Here is a 23,268-nt window from a genome sequence, read left to right as displayed (position 1 = left end):
GCATGAGAAATACAAGTGTATCTAGTAATTTAGTGGGGTCATAGTCTTCTCCTTCAAAAGCTTTTATTGCTATTTGTACGTCTTTTAAAGCAAATTTAAGGTTAAACATGTAAAGATGATTTGAGTAGTCACAATACATCTTGTACAAAAGATCGGCAGTGTAACAATTGTCTTGAACCAGGGAAAGTGAAAAATGTAGCTTTATTCTTTCCACTGCTCCAGAATTCTTCGTATTGCTGGTTCAATTGAAAGCCAACATGTTGCACAGACTTTCAGAATTTTTAGTGGCCGTTTTCCACAATTTATTGTCTCATAAACCTTTTTATATTCCTCTTGTCTTTTGGGTGAAATGGAGTGCCAATTGTAGCTTTCCCGTACAAGAAACTCTATGTTTCTAGGTATGGTATTCACTGAGGCGTGCGAAACTGCAAGCTGAAGAGAGTGACAAGTGCAACGGATCAATACCAAATGCTTCAAACCATATTCTCTCTTGAGTTGTTCGAAGAGCCCATTGCTTATTCCAACCATTGCAGAAGCATTGTCTGTGCCAATTCCTACCATATTAGCGATTGGAAGTTTGAGATCTTTCAAAGAATTCACGAGAACAGCAGCCAGATTTCTTGCATCTGCAGTTTCTACTACAGCGAGTTTGAGAAATGCTGATCTAATGGTTTGGTTGTTTACACTATAGTACCGTATAATGACACCTAGCATTTTAGATATTGATACATCTGTGGATTCATCTATTAGTACGCTGTATTTTTGGTTACCTATATCTTCAACCAATGACTGTGTAAAATGTGGAGCCAAAACTTCAGTTATAATGTTAGTGCACTTTGTACAATGTAATTGCATGTTTTTAGCGCCCTCATCACCAAAAAACACCTTCTTGCACAGTATTCCTAAATGATCTACAGCTAAAATAGAACAATGTTCAGCAATAAATAAAGAAAGGGCGCCTTCCGCTCTGCTTGCTATTCTAACTATAGTTTTCGGAACAATTTTCACAGGTAAGGTGGCTTGTGTTTTTTTTTAATCAATTATTTGTTTATGCTTAATAGTTTTCGAATGCTTTCTAATATCACACAATTTAGCATAAAACTCTGTTGCACATACTTGACATCTTGCCTTGGATAAGTCTCCAATGACTGGTTTCAGCCACCCATTGAATTCAGGTTCTGCTTCCTACGCATCCCGACATTTTTGAGCGTACTGCTTCTTCTTCTGCGGTAAATCCATTATGTAATCCACCACAACATAAGTTTCACCAATTTATAATCACTGAAAATACATTAAAACTCAGGCGAACTAGAAGTCATGAAACAATCTACTCACTCGGTAACTCGATATCAGTCCTATTGTTCATTTTTTAAAACGTAATAATGTCTGAGATACCCCCACTGAATTGTTCTTGCGTTACCACTGTGCATGTGGTAATAATTTGACTGCGAGTTAACATTTCGAAAAATTAGAAGTTGCTGGACAGAAATGTATTTTATTATACTTAATATTACGTATGTTTTTTGTCAATTTGAAAAATAATGGGAGTTAAAAAGTTGAAAAATCATAGATCGATACGCTATCGACGATAACGGGCTAGTGGGTAATGAATAATGACATGTTCGATAGTCAAGGTTTTCTTACTCTGTAGGCAATTCCCACATTCAGGTTTACTAAATGCTGAACAATGCTACATGATCTGCTAAGAACTTAATTTAACTTTCTAAATCTAGAACAAAATCAGTGTAATACCCATTCTGTAGTTAAAATCTTAGTTTTGTTAATGAAAATACTGGCCCAAAATAGTTTTGATTTGTACTTCAAAAGTCGTCAGTACTCCAAAAGTCGCCAGATAAGTCGCTAAATAATTTTTGTCGCTAAAAAGTTTTTTTGTCGCTAAGACGAAAGCAAAAGTCGCCATTTCTAGCGACAAAGTCGCTAAATTGGCAACACTGTCTAGAACTTCTTAACTTCAATGAGAATGCTACAAGACTGAACACTAGACTTGGCCACTGTTTCTATGTTTCGATACAGTGTATCGATACCTGGAACTGTTTCAGTGTTTCGGAACGGCTATGGTTCACTGTTTCGAAACAGTGGTGTTTCATTCCGCCCCTGTCTCGGATCTCGATCCAAACACAGAAACTGTACCGTTGTTTCAAAATAAGACTGTTTCAGTCCACCTGCGCCTGGAACGGACTAATTGTATCGAAACAGTGATGTTTCATTCCGCTCTGTGCCGGACGAGATTCGGGCTCGTCACAGGTACTGAAACACAACACACCACTTCATGAAACACTTTCAAGAGTGTCGAAATCTTTTGACAAGCAATAGCATGAAGCTTAAGATACCCGAAAATAAAGCTTCGTTTCTAGCTGACTGTCCTATTCCGAAATGGCGTAACATCTCCTTTATAAACACTAACCAAACAATAAAACAATGCATACTATTCACATTCAAAATAATAAATATGTGAAAATCATACAGCTAAATTGCACTTTTTTTTATAACATACGCTCCTCTGTTTATGTACAGTAATCATATTAAGAAACGCAAGTAAGACTACAACATTTTAAACAAAAAAGGCGTAGAGTGACAGTTATTAGACATGTACATAAATTTGATGTAGGTAAAATTGCAAGCAATCTGTTTGACATATCACTGATAGTGTAAAGGTGAACGGGAAGCATCGTAAATTTGTAGTTACGGTTCGAAACACCTTGAAACACAAAATTTTTTTTCTGTTATATTTTGTTATTTATTCGAATTATTTGGCGTTATTTGTGAGTCTATAGTCACTGTGTCTATTATCCACAATGATTCCCTTTGTGTGCATGGAAATTAGCAGGATGGGTATATTAGCCATACTAATGGAATGTGGGAATCCCAGTAGCATATCTGTTGTTTCAGCAGTTTGCTCCCACCTGCAGTTCCGTTCGTGGTGGTTCTTCTGTCTTCAGCTAAGGTTTTCCTCAGCCAATTGAAAAGTATGGAAGTCACATGACACAAAAGCAGCGCATTTGCTGCAGGAAATACGAAACTGCCAAGACGCCTAAGTGATAGTTTCATACTTTCTGCGATATGATTAGCGCTCTCGCACCTCATTTGTTTTTATATGGACATACTTATACAGTAGACATTCAAGATGATAAAATGTGTAGGTTTATTAGATTACAAAACACAAACTGTTTCACTGTTTCGAAACACCGTATCGAAACATTACATTGTACTGTTTCATTTGTTTCGAAACATTTACGTGTTTCAGTTTGCCCATCTCTACTGAACACAAAAAGCTCTGCACATGCATGTGCTTATCTCTTTGCAGCAGGCTTATTAAAGGCTTTGGAGCCAATTAGAAGAATATTCTCTGATCTGTCGAAACTGGTTGCAGCCGTACATTGGTCACAACTCGAACAGTTTTCACCCAATCACAAACCATGGGAAATGGGATAATGCCTGTCTCAAGCGCATTTGCATGGTTGAAACTGTATCTCGAACGAACCTATTTTTCTGGTGCACCCAAGCTGCCAGACTCATGCATGTGTAAAGCAGTCTGCTTTTTGGGAATCTACACATTGGGTCATATGAACAAAAACGAGAACATTCTCCAGAGTTGATACTCAAAGCAAAAGCACATTCTCAGAGAAAGTTCTCAGTTTCGTATGAATAAAAAGTAGGCCTCTGACCCAAGAGTACTTTCTCTCTACCTCCCCTCCTTATTGAGCAAGTTCTCAGCAAAGAGATTAAAATCCAACATCTTTGGTTCTCAGTTTGTTTCTTTTGCGTGTGTTTCGTGATACCAAAAGTTTTTCTCATGTTTTTTCTTTGCCGAAGTGGAAGATTCAGAATTAGCCTTCGTGAACATTTAAAAGATTATCCAGCTATCATCAGCAAATCGCAAACTCTGGCAGCAAGAAGAGAGAAGGCAGATTGTATTAAGGAAATACAACACCGTTACAGGGTTATTTTTGGGAAAGAAATTACAGACAGGCAGATTATGAAGAAACTGCGCAATATGAAATCACACATCAATGCTAAGATGGATATAAATAAGATGGGAAACATTAAGATTTCCCTGAAGAATTGGAAACATATATTTTTGAAGTTTCTGGACGGAGATGACTGCAAATCAACTATCCACAGAGTTCCTGGTAAATCCCATACTTTCTATTTTTTCTTTATTACGTGCTTAATGCTTTGATATTGAGAATCAGAAAAATACTTATTTTTAATGTACGAAAATGAAACAATGTTTGGGTTGGGTTGTTTGGGGAAGAGACCAAACAGCAAGGGCATTGGTCTCATTGGATTAGGGAAGGATGGGGAAGGAAGTCGGCCGTGCCCTTTCAAAGGTACCATCCCGGCCTTTGCTTGAAGCGATTTAGGGAAATCACAGAAAACCTAAATCGGGATAGCCGGACACGGGATTGAACCGCCGTCCTCCCAAATGTGAGTCCAGTGTACTAATCACTGCGCCACCTCACTCAGTAAACAGAGTTTGGTAAAAAACTTGAAACTTCCTGGCAGATTAAAACTGCGTGCCAGAAAGTTTCATATCAGCGCACACTCTGCTGCAGAGTGAAAATCTCAGTCTGGAGTGTTTGGTAAAATTCGTCTAATATTTGACCACTTTTCTGTAAAAGTATCACAGTGTACTATGCATGGAATTGGACAAACCCCTCCCACATTTCTGCGTAAACTTGCTTGCTATATATATTAACTAGAAACTGAATCGTGACACACACTACTATTACTTGTTTTTTTTATATTTTTATTACGAGCTTGTGCAGTAGGTCATTCCACCTCTATCATCTCTTCCCCAGGGTGTTCGGAGGTAATTGATACAGACAACACATTCTATGAACCAGAATCAGTTTTGCAGCTACCACAAATTGTCATAGAAGACCATACAAATCTGATGGGCCCCAAGTCGTTATACCTGCTCAGTCACCTGTTTTGGGGCATGAGAGAGTGTCTAAACGACGGAGATTGAGCATGGAAACTGATGAGACAGTGATTTTGTCCAATTCAGAGCTGCAAAGGCTGGTGCTATTATTCCAGCCTTTATTATATACTGAAAAGAAAGCAGCAGAAATTGATGTGTGAAGAAAACGATAAGCAATAGAAGAAATTGTGGAATGTACTATAGCACCGATTTTTATTAATAAAAAACATGTTTTTTAATTGAATGTTTGTTTATATTTCTCATTTACCAAATTCCATACCGTCTTACAAAATTTTTTCAGTACAAATTTCTTTTAAATGAAACAATAAGAGTAACATAATCCAATTTAAAATGTTAAAAAATGTATGCACTTATTTATTGTTGTGTTAGGCAAGTAGGTTCACCACATACTTGAAACAATTTTTGGTAAAGTAAAACAAAAAGAGTAACTTGTTTCTAGAATGAGATTTTCACTCTGCAGTGGAGTGTGCACTGATATGAAACTTCTTGGCAAATTAAAACTGTGTGCCCGACCGAGACTCGAACTCGGGACCTTTGCCTTTCGCGGGCAAGTACTCTACCATCTGAGCTACCGAAGCACGACTCACGCCCGGTACTCACAGCTGCAGAGTGAAAATCTCATTCTGGAAACATCCCCCAGGCTGTGGCTAAGCCATTTCTCCGCAATATCCTTTCTTTCAGGAGTGCTAGTTCTGCAAGTTTCGCAGGAGAGCTTCTGTAAAGTTTGGAAGGTAGGAGACGAGATACTGGCAGAAGAAAAGCAGTGAGTACCGGGCGTGAGTCGTGCTTCGGTAGCTCAGATGGTAGAGCACTTGCCCGCGAAAGGCAAAGGTCCCGAGTTCGAGTCTCGGTCGGGCACACAGTTTTAATCTGCCAGGAAGTTTCAACTTGTTTCTATTTTAAATGGTGCAGGTTAGACAGTTGCTCACTTATTTATTGTAGCGCCTGGCAAATACCTTCACCACATCTTGACATAGTTCTTGGGAAAGCAAAATAAAAAGAGTAATTTGTTCCTATTTCAAATGGTGCAGGTTAGGCAGTTAGTGCACTTATTTACTGTAGTATCTGAAAAATCTGTTCCAGTTTGAATTGTTGCATGTTAAACAATTTTTATTGAAAGTAGAATCGATGGTAGAGAATGAAGAAAAACACTGAATTGCATTTTGTTATGTAACATCAGAGCACCTTTTTTTATTTTCATCAGGAAAAAGTTATTGTAATTACAAAAATACACAAATTGGGTTTAATTATGCAATGTTTTAACAGACTTCCATACACTACAGTTGACGTATTACATCAACAATTTCCCGTTTTCTATGGTTCAACATCTGCTGCTTCATCTTCTCTCAGTACTGGAAGATTGTTGTCGTCATCACTAGGTGCCTCAAAATCCTCATCACCTATATGTTTTGCTACGTTGTGCAAAACAAAGCAGGATATTTTGTTTGGGCAAGCCTTATTTTATTTTGGAGAATTGGGAAACGCCTGTTTACCTGTCCAAAGCACTGTTCGATTATCACCCTTTCCTTAGAGTGAAGTCTGTTGAACGTCTTCTCATCAGGTGTTTCAGGATTTTGAAACGGTGTCATTAATCACGGTGTAATGCCGTATCCTTCGTCTCCTAAAATTAAGGCATTGCACTGGTTCTCTCACAATATATGGTACACATCTGAGTTTCTCTGTATCCTAGCGTACAGACACAGGCCATGAAGCATCAACACTCGTAAGCATTTCACTGTTATCACACGTTGCCTGCACATTTATAGATGGAAAGCCCTTTCGATTAACGCATTCGTCTCCATGTGCAGAAGGTTTCATTATAGGTATGTTTGTGCAGTCTAGGGCCCCTACCGCACATGGAAACCTATATATCGATTGCCATTTATCTTTAACTGTTTCTAGTTCATTAGCGTTTCTCGAAAATCGGATCCACAACGGTGCTTTTCTGTTAACCTGTTGCAGAACTTATGAAAATATTAGTGATACTGTTGTCTGGTGTATTCCCAAGTCTTTTCCTACACCAATCGGAAAGCCTGGATCCGCTAAATAACGCAAAAATGTTTTCATTTTGCACTCAGTGGAAAGGGCACCACCTCTTCTTTCGTGATTTTCGGGAAGAAAGTGATTCTTTATTTAATTATTTATTTATTTGTCCATATAAATCTCTTTTTAAGTACAAATATTGTACACAGGATATTGGACAGAAAACCTCTTTAGCTATTGAATTTTCAAATGTCAAACATACATTTTATAAATTTTTATGACAAATTGAATCTATACAGTTAATAATTAGAAATTTTGACATACTGTATATTTATAACTTATTTCTACAATTAAAGATACAAATTACATTTTTTCTTGCATAAGATACTGAGAGATTGAATAGTAGCAGTTTTTCAGAAGGTAGGATGTCACAGACTATTTAAAGCTTTGTAGTTCAGTAAGAGATTTTATATGTCTTGGTAATCTGTTGTAAAGTTTTGTTCCTGCATGATATACACCTTTTAGGCATAATGTGGTGTTACAATGATTAACATGTATGTCACTGTCTGACCTGGTACTGTAATCATGGACGCTTTTGTTTTGAGGAAAAAGGTTTTCTTTTCTCAGTATCCCTTTTTTTACATGCGTGACTACTTCCAGTATATAAATGCAGGGAAGGGGTAGGATCTTTAGATCTTTAAAGAAAGGTTTGCATGATTTTCTGCTGCTCACTTGTTTCATTATTCTTATAATTGCCTTTTGTTTCCTGAAAACTGTTATGGCCTGATATACATTTCCCCAGAAAATGATACCGTACTTCAATATTGAATGTACTCGAGCAAAGTATACAGCCTAAATGTTTCTGCACTAGTTCTGTTGCAGAGAATTCTTACCACATAGCTCATTTTTGCTAGTTTTGAATTTAGGGCTGTGATATGAGTGTTCCATTTAAGATTTTCCTGGATATGAATCCCAAGAAATTTAGTTTCATTTACAGCACTAATGTTTTGGTTATCTATACATATTACAGGTTGTGCTGGATTTTTATTTTGATCAGTGTGGAAATTCATGAGTACCGTTCTTTGGGGATTAACTATTAGCCTGTTTCTGGTAAACCATTCAGACACTCCTTTTGTAATATCTTTTGCAGATGCCATAACATTTACTTCATTATTCCCTTCAATCAATAGACTGGTGTCATCTGCAAACAGTACTGGTTCAGAATCCCTAACGTGTGATGGGAAATCATTAATGTAGACCAAAAAAATAAAGGGACCTAAAATGGAGCCCTGTGGGACACCATGACTTAGTCCACATGGTTCTGAAAGGTGTACCTGGAGTTCATTTCCCTCCATGTACTTAATTTCAGTTACCTGAGAGCGATATTCCAAATATGATTTAATCCACTGATTTGGCACACCTCTTACACCATACCATTCGAGCTTCCTCAGGAGTATAGAATGATCAATCACATCAAACGCTTTTGTTAGGTCCAAGAATAAACCTGAGATATTTCTGTGGTTGTCCACTGCATTTAAGACATAGTTTATCAGATTGAAAGTGGCAGTTTCAATTGATCTCTGTGGTCTGAAGCCATGTTGACATCCAGAAATAATATTATTCTCGTCGAAGAATGTAATTAGTTTTGAAAGGAACACTTTTTCAATAATTTTCGAAAACCCTGACAACAGAGACACAGGCCTATAGTTACCCATACATTGATGATCACCTTTTTTATATAGGGGTATTACTTTTGCCATTTTCAGTTGCTGAGGGAAGACACCACACGATAAGGATGAATTCCATACGTCCAATAAAGGTGAAAGTATTTGTCTTGCTGTTATTTTCATAATATAATCTGGAATATCATCAATACCAGTTGAGTGCTTACTCTTTAGTGAATTAATGGTATTTAGGAGCTCTGTTGGGCTTACTGGACTGAGGGACATGGATATATTATTTATTTCAATAGATGAAAGTTCTTTCCATGTTGTATTAGGTGGATTTCCAAATATTTCCTTCACTAATTTCGCAGCAACAGTTGCATAGTAAGAGTTGAAACTGTTTGCAACTTCCCTATGGTCAGTGACATTCTTGTCATCATGTGATATCACAATATTTTTGTGAGTTGTCTTCTTCCCTGTAAGATCCTGCACAGCTTTCCACATGGACTTAGTTTTATTGGATTACTTCATAATGTATTTGTCATTTTCCATAATTTTTGCCTCCTTTACGATGCATTTCAAAACTAGCTTTTATTTTTTGAAATAATTAATAAATTCTGGGCTGCTGTGAGTTTTTCACTGCAGAAAAAGTTCCCGCTTCCTTTTACAAGATACTCTGATGTCTGGTGTAATCCAGTTTTTGAACCTATCTGTGCTTTTGGAAATAACTTTCCTTCATGGGAAAGTTATGTCAAAATTATGCTTGAAAACGTTCAAAAAATGTTCCATCTTTTCTTTAGTATTAGAGGTATCATATACTTCTCTCCAAGATTGTTTCCTCATTAGGTACTGGAAGTATTCAATATTTTTCCCACTATAAATCCGTTTATGGATAACATTTTCTATACTGGTCTAAATGTGATTTGCGGGTATAGTCAGTAATTGCGAAAGGTGGTCACTATAGCCGGTATCAAAGTTTTCTGATGTACACTTGTCCATGTTTACACATACCTGATCAAGGAGAGTGACACTAGTTTTAGTTACATGTGTTGGAGAGCTAACAGTAAGACAAAGATTGTAGGCTTTTATAATATTTAAAAACGTTTCCCTGTGAGTGTTATGGCTCAGAAAGTCAATATTAAAATCCCCACATAGTACCACTGTTTTCCCAGTTGTCTTAAGTTTGCCTAAAGCAAGGTCAATTTTTTTGAACAGAACACTTATGTTGCTAACAGGAGATCTATACACATATAAAATAATAGTGTTTTCAGACATTAACTCAACAGTTGAGATTTCAAAGTCTCTTTCACAACCAAGTTTGCAAACAGATGTTATACTCTTATAATCTAAATTTTCTTTTACATATATACAAGTTCCCCCATGTTTTGATTCCATTCTACAAAAGCAGTTTGCAAGGTTAAAATGTAATATTTTTAAGTACTGAAAATGCTCATTTTGTAACCAATGCTCACAAAAATATAACACTGAAACATCTTTCCATTCACTATTGAGGAGTATATTTATTTCATCAACTTTGTTTGTTAGTGATTCGCCAGCCAAATAATGTTTTCACTGTTAAATCTATACAAACTTCTACAGTTCCTTTCTTCTGTGTTCCTTTGTACTACGTATGTCGTTTTTTGCCTTTCAAGAAACATAAATTCCGCCATTTTCACTAAAAACACTCGGTAACGCTTAACCACAACACAACTCACGCAACTCGAAGTATGCTACGGAGCTCACTCACAAAAACAGAGAATGTTCTCCGCTTGTGAGAAACTTATCTGGTTTTATCCATACGAAATTGGAGAATATTCTTGCCTTTGAGCAACTTCCCCCCACCCTTCATACTCGAGTGAAGTATATTCTCCGTTTTATTCATACGACCTATTGTGCCACTGGAGCCAGTGATTCCAGCAGGATGTGAGGTACCAGTCTTCATTGTCGTTTTGTTCTCAGAGGCATCTGTAGTATCTCATGGTGGCTGTGGGGTATCCTGGTGCTACATTCTTAACTTCTCATTTGCCTCCCGCAGTCCTTGCTGTGTCCAATGCGTCGAAAAACGTGGGCTTGCGTCGGCCTGGTGCAACGGTGATAGCCATACCATTTATTCTATTCTGAACTATGTGGCTGCGTCTGCTAATCACCAAATAAGGTCCGATGTATGGTGGCTGCAACGGCTTGCATACTGCATCATTGCATAAGAAAACATGTATGCAGTCCTCGGGATCTGCAAACATTATCAAGTGTCTCCCAGCCCGAATTCTGGGCACTGTTGGTCTAAGCTGGCGTATGTGATCTCGTAATCTAGCAGCAAAGTCTGATGCATTGACTGTATCGTCTGTCATGATGTGCAAGAATTCTCTTGGCAGACTTAGCATTTGCCCATACTCTAGCTCTGCTGCCGTAGTTTTTAGATCACTTTTGAATGATGCCCGTAGTCCGAGGAGTACAGTAGGTAGTGCCTCCATCCAATTCTCCTATGTGACATCGCAGAGCTGCTTTCAGTTAATGATGCAGGCATTCAACTACACCATTTGATGCATGATATTAGGCTGTGGTGTGTATACGCTTCATGCATAATAATGTAGCTAATACTCCGAAAAGGTAGGCTTCAAATTGTCATCCCTGGTCTGTGATAATCAGTAGTGGTACGCCGAATCGGGCGATCCAGCTGCCAAAAAATGTCTGAGTCACGGTTTAGGCTGTGATATCCATCATGGAGAAAGCTTTAGGCCACCTGGTAGATCAGTTCACGACTCTACCACAATAAGTGTAGCATTCTGAGACTGTGAGTAGGTCTACGATATCAATGTGCACATGTTCGAAACGTTGATTTGGCGGCAGAAATGCGCCTAGCGGAGCTCTGATGTGCTGTGTGATCTTCTTCTTCTGACAAGCAATGCATTTCTTGACAACGTTTCTGCAGTCTGCGTACATTCTGGACCAGAGGAAACTTTGGATAATTTCCAAGAATGTTTGCCTATCGAAGCCGTGGGCCTGAAATGATAAATATCGAAGTCGCGGTTCTAAATCGACCAGTTGACTGCAACTGTTGTGGCGGGAGCTATGAGCAGTGTTTACAATGGTCACCACAGCAATGACAAAAGAAGAATGTTGACTAAAATACTTGTAATTAAAAAGGAAATGACTTACCTCATTCATCGTCGACGTTGTCGTCATGAAAAAGTCCATTTGATGTGTATGCTACGAGAAGCATTCCGTTTCTGCCGTAACCTGGCTAGACTGTGCCTACGTCACGCAAAGGTATGGTTAAAGTATCAAATGTGTCAACTTTTCCTTGCAACTGCAAGTTTGGAAATAAAGATAATGAAACAAGTAGAACTGGTCTCTTTCTCCTGGACACCCTTCCTTTTAAGGAAAAATTCATTGATTTCCACAGCCTCTCAATGTTCTGCATATAGACACTGGGATCATTGTAAGACACGTGCTCTATACAATGGTTCACGAACTCGTGGTTGAATCCTTCTGCTTTTAGTGTCTTGTAGGATTGAAAGCCGTCTGTAATCACCTAGCTACTGGGCAGTATAAATTGCTTTATCAAACGGACTAAAGTTACCCTGTCTCTGGAGAATACACTTACCACAAAGCACTTCAGGAACTCTCGTTCTATGCCACCAAGTACCCAAATACGTTCGACTTCATTCTTTAAAGGTCGTCCTTTCTGGTTTTTCCTTCTTGGTATGTGCGACTCGTTCACTTCAACAAATTTATTTGGTCCACCGAGCGCTGAACTGTCGTTACATAACAGACTTTTCTGAAACACCAGAAATAGTGGTCCATAGTATTGGTGGATAAGTCACCTTCTCATGCTGTTGCTTGCAGAGTGTACTCACTAATTCAGCAAGATACATGAATTATGCTGGTCTGGATCGATAATTTTGAATAGTCAAACAATGTATTTTTTCTTAGAGTCTTTCTCTTATCACAGTTTCCACAATGAAGTTGTAAAGGTATTTCATCATCACAACTCTTCGTACAAACTTCTATAGGCTTCTGCCCACCTTTCATGATTTGGTATTAACCCATATTTCTGACAGAAATTCAAACTATTCTCTATATTACATAAGCATGGAATTAGATTCTTCCACGTCAGGCCATTGGCAGAGGAAAGGTCTACAGCATCACACATTCCAACTCACTAGTGACATAAATCGTATAGGTTTTTGTAGCAACTCACAAATAATTTATCATAAATCCCACCACCACAGTCGTGTGATCAACTTATAATCACACGTACGATACCTATCATTTGAAACCTGCAGCTTTGTATAGGCAAACATTCTTAGAAATTACCAAACTTTGTTTGAACAATGGCTTGTACTCTGGATGTTCCAGAGTGTGTGCTGATGCAATTGCTTGTGCTCGAAAGTGATGCGGCACGTATAGACATGCTTTCACTCCATGTAGATCAAAATACAATTCAACATTTGCTTCAGGCATCGCGACACATTGAGAATCAGTCATCCCGGTTGTTTTAACAAATCTCGTAACTCATTATCATGTTGTGGCTGTGCGAGGTCATCAAAATCAACGGTAGCCGTTACAGCTTCAGCATGTGAGCATGTGTCTGCTGCCGTGTTCACAGCCTACACATGTGATAGCACATCCGCTGGTATGTTCGTCTTCCCTTGCATCTAAACAATGCACATGGTGAATTGGGTAATGTAATCTAAATGACATAGTTGCCTTGGTGATGTTTTCTCTGGTTTTACAGCAAAGGCGTATGTTAGCAGCTTGTGATGTGTATAAATAGTGAACTGTCAGCCCTCTAGTAAATGCCGGAATTTCTTGATTGTGGCGTAAGCTGCATTCAGTTCGCGGTCATACGTTGCCCAACGTTGCTGTGAAGATGACAAGTGACTGAAGAATGGTATGGGCTGCTAATTGTGCTCGACCTGTTGCTGCAGTACAGCGCTAACGGCTGTAAACGAGGCATCAGCCGTAAGTGCAAGTGGAGCCTGTGCCATGGGCTATGCTAATTGTGCAGCCTCTGCAATTGCTGTTTAAAGGTTTGACAAGCGTCGTCTGCTTCGCGTGTCCAATGCAACTTGTCGTTTGGCTTTGGTGTGCTCTTAAGAAATTCATTCAGGGGCGCTGTTATCGATGCGTAATTGTATACAAATCTTTGGTAAAAATTTGTGACCCCTAAAACCGGCGTAGCTTTCTGATCGTAATTGGGGCGAGGGTATTTGTTTATGGCTTCCAATTTATCTTGTGGCAGTCGAATACCATGCATGTCTACTGCGTAACCCAGAAATTGCACTTCACTCGTTCCAAAAGTACAATTTGAAGGATTAATTACTAAGTCTTGTGTACATAAACGATTAAATATCTGAGCCAGATGATGTAAATTTTCTTCTTCCATAGCAGACATCACCAAAATATCATCTATGTAAACATAACAGAAGTCTAAGTCCCTAACATGGAGGTAGAATAAGGGGAGATGGCGCTACAGACTTGCGCTGTACCACAGTCTAACATAACAGTCGCGACACTCACTGATGTAAAAGTTGTTGCCGTTTGACAGATGGAGCGACACTAGCGCTCCAAGCGGCAGGTAAGGTGAACGTCAGACGCGTCGTAAGCATAATGTTTGTTTGCATCCATTTCCTACGTAATTTCCGAATTATTCGAGTTATTTTCTTGCATCCAAGAGTTTGTGTAGCATCAGAAGGCATATATGGTTCTAAAAATGATTCTAAAATAAGCGCAAGTATGGACAAAAACCATGAATAGAGTGGCAAGCTACAACACATTCGTGAAGAAACACTTGTGACATTGGACAGAATTGCAGCTTACCACGTTGATATCAAAAGAATATAAATACACAGATTCATATGTAAGAAGCACAGACATGTACCTCTACATGCAAAAGCGATCGACAGCTCGTTTATCGTTCTGTAGGCCTACTGTGTGTGTGTGTCATTGTCGCCTGTTGCCACAAGTACGCCCTTCATCTTTATATTATTCTAAGTGGGACAAGCAAGTGCCAAATAGTGGGAGAAATATGCTAAAAACATTATAATGAGCTGATTACATTTGGTGAAAAACCAAATATTTGAATAATTTTCAAACAATCTGTCTGTAGGCACTTTCCTTGTCCCGTAATAGTTTCGTTCGATCTGCACATTCTGACACTTCACACGCTTTGTAAGACACGAGCAGCTGCACTTAAGCTAACCACTTCATCGCCAAAGCAGGTCTGTGTTGATAATTCACACGAATCTGGCACTGATACATGGAGAGTTGAACTGGCTGCTTCTGTGTCATAGGACTGTTTTACAACTTTAGATTGACTGTCGAATCCTTGTGGCAGTTTCCTCTTCATCGTCAGTTGAGGTGGCTTATTTGGAATGTCAAACAGTGTGGGTACTGCATTCCACACGAGTTTGTTATTGTCTGTGTTCATGAACTGATTTTGTTCGAAATGTAGCGGACAAAACCTTATATTATTATACAGGTAAACTGGGTCTTTCTCCATAAGGTCTTCTCGTCTGCTATTAACTAGCCATTTTCTGCTCTTAAAACGAAACATTCATCATTTATACACATATAGTTTGCAAGTGAATCCTGACGCTACAGTTTAGTAACATGATGGTATATACCTCTCAGGATCCTTAGGAAGCCTAAAAGAGACAGCTGTGGTGTCTTCTTCCTGTTGTTGCTGCAATTTATTGCGCTACAAACGCCCCCGATGGTAAAAACCATTGTATAAATCAAATAAACAATCACTATTCGCTTTCACGATCGTGCCGAACTCACAGTTCAACCTACCGTCCGCTTGGGGCGCTGCTGGCGCTGTAGGCAACAAAATCGAGGCGAAGTGTCACGACTGTTATATTAGACTGTGGCTGTACGTTGTTTTGAAGCCAGTGGGCGGGGCCTGCCGCCATCTTGGATCCCCCAAAACATTAGCAGACGAGTGTTTACAATTGCTTCTTGTTCGTTATTTATGTCGTGTGCACGTGATATTTGTTTTATATAGTAAATGTTACTCGGTTTTAGTGAACAACACAGCATAAGGAACGCAACTTCAAATGTTTTTTCTGGTCTTAAATGCGTATTCGATACAGTAATACGTAAAAATATTACGCTTCTTGCCTCAGTACTGTAATTCCTTTTTGTTTATACACTTAGAATAATCGAGAAGAGACGTATGTGCTATGAAAAGCGTGCTTTTGTAATCCATTTCTATTCACTTTCATTGTGTTTGTGTCGATAATTGATAAAGCCAGAACTCCAAAAACGATGATTGATAGTTTAGAGGCACCGATTTGTATTCGTTGCATTTTCAAGTCAAATGCAAATTTTAAATGTTCACGTTTGCAAGAAACTTACCTTATTTCTTTTGGTGTCCCATAGATGTATGCAGGGATGACATAAACAAGCCAGCTGTCATGTCAACAAAGTGAAAAATACGTTAAATTATGAAGGAACAGAACTGAATTTAACATTGTCAGGCCCATTGCAATTTCCAAATCTGCTTTCTTTTTAAATTGTACCTACCAAATGACATTCAACGTGGCAAAGAACAGAAATTTACAGGGTAATACGACAACAAAGTGATTAATGTAATGATCTAAGCCTGAACTTCGATAGGGAACTTTGCTTTAACAAATATGTAACCATTTAAGTACTTATAATTTAACCACTGTAACAGGTGTTCCACACATTTTACTGAAGATTTAATTAACTACATGTAGTTACATTAGTTTTATATTAAATTATTGCATTTTAAAACATTATTCCCCATTTCCAGGATATTTCTTGCCAGGACTTTTCAGTTACTTCAGAATAACCACACAGTGAAAACCAAGTGTAATGCTCACTTCCAGACAGCTCTTCGCGTTGGATTGATAGAAATCTAAAGTTAAATCACAGAAATAAAACCATACTGTAAAACTTTACAGTGCATCAGAATTTCAAGTATATATAAGAAAATAGCGCTTAAATAAGTCCACTTACGAATGAAATGTGATTTGTTTAAACTTTAGACTACAATCAGAACGATTAGTACACCCGTGAGCGACGCAAGCCCGGCATTTTTTATCAAAACACTTCACGACTACACGGAATCAAACCACCAGAAGCGAATGTTTTGGGGTAGCTAACATGGCGGACCTTCTCTTGGGTCGGCTTCAAGTTTGTGATGTCATGACAACTCCTCTTATTTTTACCTCCATGGTCCCTAATGATTTCATCCATGAAACCTTGAAACCTCTGTGCTGCATTGCACAGGCCAAAAGGCATCCTAGTGAACTTGAATAGACCAAAAGATGTTGTCACTACTGTCTTGGGATATTTTCTGTGGCAACAGGGATCTGATACTACACTACTGGCCATTAAAATTGCTACACCACAAACATGACGTGCTACTGATGCGAAATTTAACCGGCAGGAAGAAGATGCTGTCATATGCAAATAATTAACTTTTCAGAGCATTCACACAAGGTTGGCGCCGGTGGCGACACCTACAACGTGCTGACATGAGGAAAGTGTCCATCCGATTTCTCATACACAAACAGTAGTTGACCGACATTGCCTATTGAAACGTTGTCGTGATGCCTCGTGCACGGAGGAGAAATGTGTACCATCACGTTTCCACCTTTGATAAAGGTCGGATTGTAGCCTATCGCGGTTGCAGTTTATCGTATCACGACATTGCTGCTCGCGTTGATCTAGATCCAATGACTGTTAGCAGACTGTGGAATCGGTGGGTTCAGGAGGGTAATAAATAGCCCACTTGCCTGCCCCCACACATCTACTGACATGATTATGTTTCTCACCTTAGTTTAAATTGGTGGTCCAATTGGAGTTCATTACATTTTTAGCCATTTCATTTTTGCTTTTACATATCTCTTTGCTAGAAGGCATTCTTTACTTCATAACTGTTTTTGTTCTTAATCGAATTGGTGGGGGATCAGGTATGGGTGAGGTTTCTCTCACCACATTTACCTTCTGGGGTTACCCTTGTCTGCTCTCTGACATGTATACCAACTTGACCCAGTTTTCATTACCTTGATGTATACCACTCCTATATACTTCCATAATTCAGTAAATCTTTAACCTCAGATGACATATCTCATGACTGAAGGACTCATGACCTCACTGTTTAATCCCATAACCCACCAACCAACCAAGTAATGAACCAGCCCCCTTTTAATATACCACAGCTGCCTAGAAATTAATAATTATAATAATCACAGTGATATGAATAAAATATTTTAGTATGATAGCTATTTCCTTACATTAATGATTGGTATATCACTTCTGCATAATTAACAAAGAATAAGAATTTACATCATGTAAAAGCAAAGAAACTCTGTTTCTTTCAAACAATGAAAAATACAGGAAGGAATGTAACAATATAGTGAAAAGGAGATGATGAGTCGCAGAAAGGCACAACCAAAAGACTGTTGGAGAGTTATGTACCAGCCAACAAGGCCTTTGTCAAAGGTAGACAACACACACACACTCAAATGCAACTGACACACACATGACTACAGTTTCTGGCCACTAGGGGGGGGGGGGGAGATAGCAGGGTAGGGGTTAGGGACAGGAAAGTGGCGCTGGAGTGTCTAGTGATGGTGGGGAGTGGGACAGTTGAATGCGTCAGGAGGTTAGACGGAGGGGGGTGTTGTTTAGTGGAAAAGGAGAGAAGAGAGAAGTGAAAAGACTGGGCGCATTCGTGGAATAGAGGCCTGTGTAGTGCTGGAATGGGAGCAAGGAATGCGCTAGATTGGTAAATGCCATGGCTAACGAAGGTTGAGGCCAGGAGGGTTGTGGGAACATAGGGTATATTGCAGGGAGAATTCCTACCTGTGCGGTTCAGAAAAGCTGGTGTTGGTGGATCCAGTTGGGACAGGCTGTGAAGCATCTATAGAACTGAAGGACGTTGTGTTGGGCAGTGTGCTCAGCAACAGGGTGGTTCAGTTGCTTCTTGGACACTGCTAGGCTTGTAGATCACATGACTGGTTTCACAACATGACTGGTTTCACAGGTAGCCCTGTTTCTTTCAGTCATTTCTGCCTACAGTCACAGAAGTCAGTAATAACACACTCCGGCCTCCATAGTGGAGGGCCTTTCCATTTCTGTTGTGTCATACTCAACTTCTTTTCATCTTCTGCTCCTGTGAATGGGCTCTTCACCTGACCAGAATGCTATCTGTAGTAGATCTGCCTGCAAGCCATTTCAACTGGGTTAGCTCTCCAGAAAACAACTTAAAGCTGTCCTGTGTTAAAGGTAGCTTGTAATTTTGCAGAATTATTTGCCTTCTTTGATCTGTTTTCATGCTGCTCTATTTTTCAAAATCATCTTTGAAAGTTGGAAATTTGATGCAAGTGAAAATGTAAATAGTTTTAGTGAAATATTCTTTGTGTGTGTGTGTGTGTGTGTGTGTGTGTGTTTGAGGGGGAAGGACTCGGCACCTGGTAACGGGGGTACTGTCTCTTTTCGCATTTCTCGTCTCCGATATTCCAGGTTGTTTCACTTACATTACCGGATTTGCTTACCTGTTCAGCATAATAATATACTTTTAGAATCTTCGTGGATTCTCTGTATGTTTTTCTGTAGCACTTGTACTCTGTTAAGAAGTAGTGCAATTTAATATCCCTGAGCAGCATGCAGAGGTCTTTCATATTTTCCTCTAATTTTGGTTTTTTTGGGACTTTATAGTGTTTTTACCATTGCACACACCCGGTTACAACTGTGGTTAAGTGTTCCATAGAAATGGCTCCACTTTTCTGTTGTATCATCTGATTTATATACGTATTGCTAGTCCATATGTGCAAGGTCCTATAGCTTATTATGGTCAGTTTTCTTTTATACGTAAGGAAGTCACTATGAACATTAATGTACTATCTCTGTTGATGTCTGTGGTATTAGAGAGGGTTTCCAATAGTTTTCACCCCTAATTCTTCCCTTTTTAAAGGCATAACAACTTGGTCAGTGCAAGTCTGTAAGCCTAATGTTATTCTGATTGGAGATGAATTTATATGAATATAGTCTATGAATGTAGTAATATCACTGTAACAATTCAGAACACATCTACATCCATATTCCCCAAGCCACCTGATGGAGTGCAATGGAGGGTAGTTCTGGTACCACTGTTCCCCCTTCCCCGTTCCATTCTCATAAAGCACATGGGAAGAATGATTGTTGGTAGACCTCCTTATTAGCTCTTATTTGTCAGATTTTTTTTTTTTCTTTGGTAATTTTGTGAGACAAATGTGGGAGTATCTGCTGTGTTGCCTGACTCTCCCAGAACATGCTCTTTCAGAATTTAAATAGTAAATCTGTCTGTGATGCACAGCACATCCCATGCAGTATCTGTAACTGGAGTGTTGACCATCTCCATAATGCTCTTGCACCAGCTAAATGATCTTGTGTCAGAACACACCACTCTTCATTGGTCTCTATTGCTTCTATTAGTCCAACATGGTAAGGCACCCAAACTGATGAGCAAAACCCAAAAATCGGTCAAACAAGAGTTTTAGAAACCATTTCTTTTATGGGTCAATTACATTTCCTTAACATTTTTCCAATGAGTCTTAATCTGACATCTGCTTTTCCTGAAATTTGTTTTATGTGGCCATTCCTAGGTCACCCCTAGGCATTTTACAGTAGTTACTGTTCTCATTGATTTGTCACCAATAGTGTAATCTTCACCTACTTATGCACACTATGGTATGTTTATTTAAATTAAATCAACTGTCAATCCTCCTGCACAAATCACCAATCCTCTGCAAATCTTCTGACAATTTGCTACAGTCTCCTGGCTTTGCTACCTTCTTATAGACAATGGCATCATCTATGAACATCCATATGGAATTTCTAAAGTTATCAACTAGATAATTTGCATATTTTTTAAACAGTAATGCTTCTATCACACTTCCTTGGGATATAGTTGAAATTACCTGTACATCAGTCAGTTTTTTATTGTTAAATGCAATGTGTTGAGTTCTATCTGCAAGAAAGTCCTGAACCCAGTCACAAATCTGGGTTGGTGCTCAGTAAGCTCGTATTTTGTTCGCTAAATGACAGTGGGGAAGTGTATCAAATGCCTTCCTGAAATCCAGGAACATGGCATAAACCTGATGGCCGATGTCTACAACACTCTGAATCTTGTGTACTAACTGAGTGAGCTGAATTTTGCAAGACTCTCTTTGCAGAATCAGTGTTGATTTTTATAGACGAGATTTTCATTCTCTAATAATATCATAATAAATGATTGTGAAGCATGTTACATAATTCCAGAACAGAGTGACATCAGTAATATAGAGCTATAATTGTGTAGATCTGTTTTACGACTCTTCTTGAAAATGGCAATGACCTGCACTTTTTCCAGACACTAGGGATGCTTTGTTGCTGCAGCGACCTATGATAAACTACTGCTAGAATTGGAGTACCTGAGGTAATTTACAATATAGCTTAAAGAGTCTATATTAACATCTCCTAGTATTATAACCTGTTTTTAGTTTGTTGAGAATTTATTCAGAAGTTTGAAATGACACAGGAATTCATCTATATCATTGTTTGGTGATCTTCACAAGCCAGCTATTATTAAGTTGTCTTTGCCTATCTTTATGTTCACTGCTGATGATCCAATGGCCACCTCAGCAACAAGTTCATCAACCAAATCAATTTTTCACATTGAATATTATTTCTGTCTTAAATGATGATGCAGCCATCACTGTGTTAACTGTTCTACAATATAGACTTGGAATTTCATAAAAACTAAGATTCTCTTCAGTTTTACATCCAAGTTCATTTAAATGTATGTGTGGCATATTTTCTCCTGTAAATCTTGTTTTATTAGTATTGTACTGTACAGTCTGGAACACCATTTTGCTTTTTTATCTTCTCTGATGCTGTTAGTGGGTGTCTGTGTGTCTTTTCTTCATGTGCTTACATTGGATGCTGCCTTACATTGAAAAAGGAAATTTACTGGCAAGAAAAACTGTTGTTGTAATTAAGTCTTTTCAATTTATTCTTTTCTTTAATTTTTTGCTTAATCAAATTGGGGAAAATTGTCAACAGCAGGTACAGATAAACATTATTTTACATCATCAGAATGTAATAAGTTCCACAGTTAAAATGAAAGAATGTTTCATTTGATTTTACTCATCTTGGATATAGCTGAACGTTATGACAGTGTATGCATTGTAACATATTATTTTTAAAAAAACTGCTACACCTAATTTTATTTTGGACTTATTTATTTAATGTCCTTGTTTTCTTTAGTGTTCATTGTGTGCGTTAGTAGGTTGCAGTGTATGTTCGGTTTTTCATGCCCTTGTAGTACTATGAATAAAAGAAATGGAACTTGGGCACTGCCTTTCATAATGGACAATATTAACAATGTTGACAGGAGTGATCTCTACGATGAACTTATCTTACTCACTATCTCATTTTAATACACATACCTAGCAAGTAATTGTTAAAATACCAACGTGAATACTACTAATATTCTGTAGTACTTCAGCACCATAATTGTACCTGTGTGTTCTGGAATTTTTGAGTTATGCCAATCCATTCAAGAGCATTTATTATTAAGAAAAAATTATGAACCATACAGGTGTTAACATAAATATTGTGCATTAGTAGGTTGCACTTTATGTTCGGTTTTTCATGCCCTTGTAGTATAGTGAATAAAAGAAACAGAACTTGGGTACTGCCTTTCATAATGGGTAATATTAACAATGTTGACAGGAGTGATCTCTATGATGAACTTATCTTGCTCACTACCTCATTTTAATACACATACCTAGCAAATAATTGTTACAATATCAACATGAATACTACTAATATTCTATAGTACTTCAGCACCATAATTGTACCTGTGTGTTCTGGAGTTTTTGAGTTACGCCAATCCATTCAAGAGCATTTATTATTAAGAAAAAATAATGAACCATACAGGTGTTAACACAAATATGGTACAAAAAAATTGAAGAATATTTTCTACTACTGCATCATTGTTATTATAGTCTCGATATTATGAACTTGCCACCCACCATATAGCAGAGATGCTGAGTCACAGATAGGCACAACAAAAAAGACTGTATCTGCAACTCAGCATCTCCACTATGTGGTGAGTAGCAACTATCCTTTTCATATTTTTAGTATTCCATCCTAGATTTTCCAGTGTTTAATTATACTTCCATTGTAGGTGTTAAGGATGTATAGTGCAAGAACAGCTGGTGTGGAAACAGTGACAGTTAAAGTTGCCCAAGGCATTTTGAAAGGAAAAGTAGTTGAAGCAAAGTATGGAGGGAAGTATTGCAGCTTTCAGGGTATTCGTTATGCAAAGCCACCAGTCGGTACTCTTAGATTTCAGGTAAGAACTATAATTTTTTTCTGTCTTTTGGACAACCTATAGCCAATTTCTTTCTACATTCTTTTCCAATTCAAATTTTTGTTCTGTTTCTAATGGCTTCAGTGCCAACAGGGATTATACTCAATTTTTCTTTATTATTCCCCGCCCCCAGAAGATACTCACCATTTTTGTAACATGAGAAAAAGATGCAACAATACTGTTGTTTAGATATCTTTTCGAGGTACAGAATTTGTTAAGTTAAAAGGTGGAAAAAAAGTTGGCTTCATGTTAAGGAATGAAATCTTACTACTTAGGTA

At 38.3% G+C, this 23,268-nt stretch overlaps 2 protein-coding genes across 13 annotated transcripts in view; both read left to right on the top strand.

Annotated features, from left to right (window-relative positions):
- LOC126457930 (juvenile hormone esterase-like) overlaps positions 1-23,268 on the top strand; it is a 561,537-nt gene that overhangs the window by 19,427 nt on the left and 518,842 nt on the right. The window lies entirely within an intron of this gene.
- Positions 1-23,268, top strand: part of LOC126457928 (esterase FE4-like) — a 133,054-nt gene that overhangs the window by 20,001 nt on the left and 89,785 nt on the right. For 4 of the 12 annotated variants that reach the window (XR_007585557.1, XM_050094633.1, XM_050094634.1 and 1 more), the window contains exon 3: positions 22,805-22,972. The exons of 1 other annotated variant lie outside the window; for it this stretch is intronic. Coding sequence is in view for 10 of the 11 variants with exons in the window: in XM_050094633.1 (XP_049950590.1) it covers positions 22,805-22,972 (168 nt within the window). In the remaining variant the exon portion in view is untranslated. Of the gene's footprint in view, positions 1-15,498; positions 15,748-15,827; positions 16,184-20,983; positions 21,050-22,804; positions 22,973-23,268 lie in introns of those variants that run through there. 7 more of the 12 variants (XM_050094627.1, XM_050094629.1, XM_050094630.1 and 4 more) reach the window with 7 other exon arrangements.

Source organism: Schistocerca serialis, chromosome 2, assembly GCF_023864345.2.
Source record: "Schistocerca serialis cubense isolate TAMUIC-IGC-003099 chromosome 2, iqSchSeri2.2, whole genome shotgun sequence".
Classification (NCBI taxonomy): Eukaryota; Metazoa; Arthropoda; class Insecta; order Orthoptera; family Acrididae; genus Schistocerca; species Schistocerca serialis.
The sequence above is the reverse complement of the archived record's forward strand: the minus strand, read 5'-3'. Positions and strand labels throughout refer to the sequence as shown.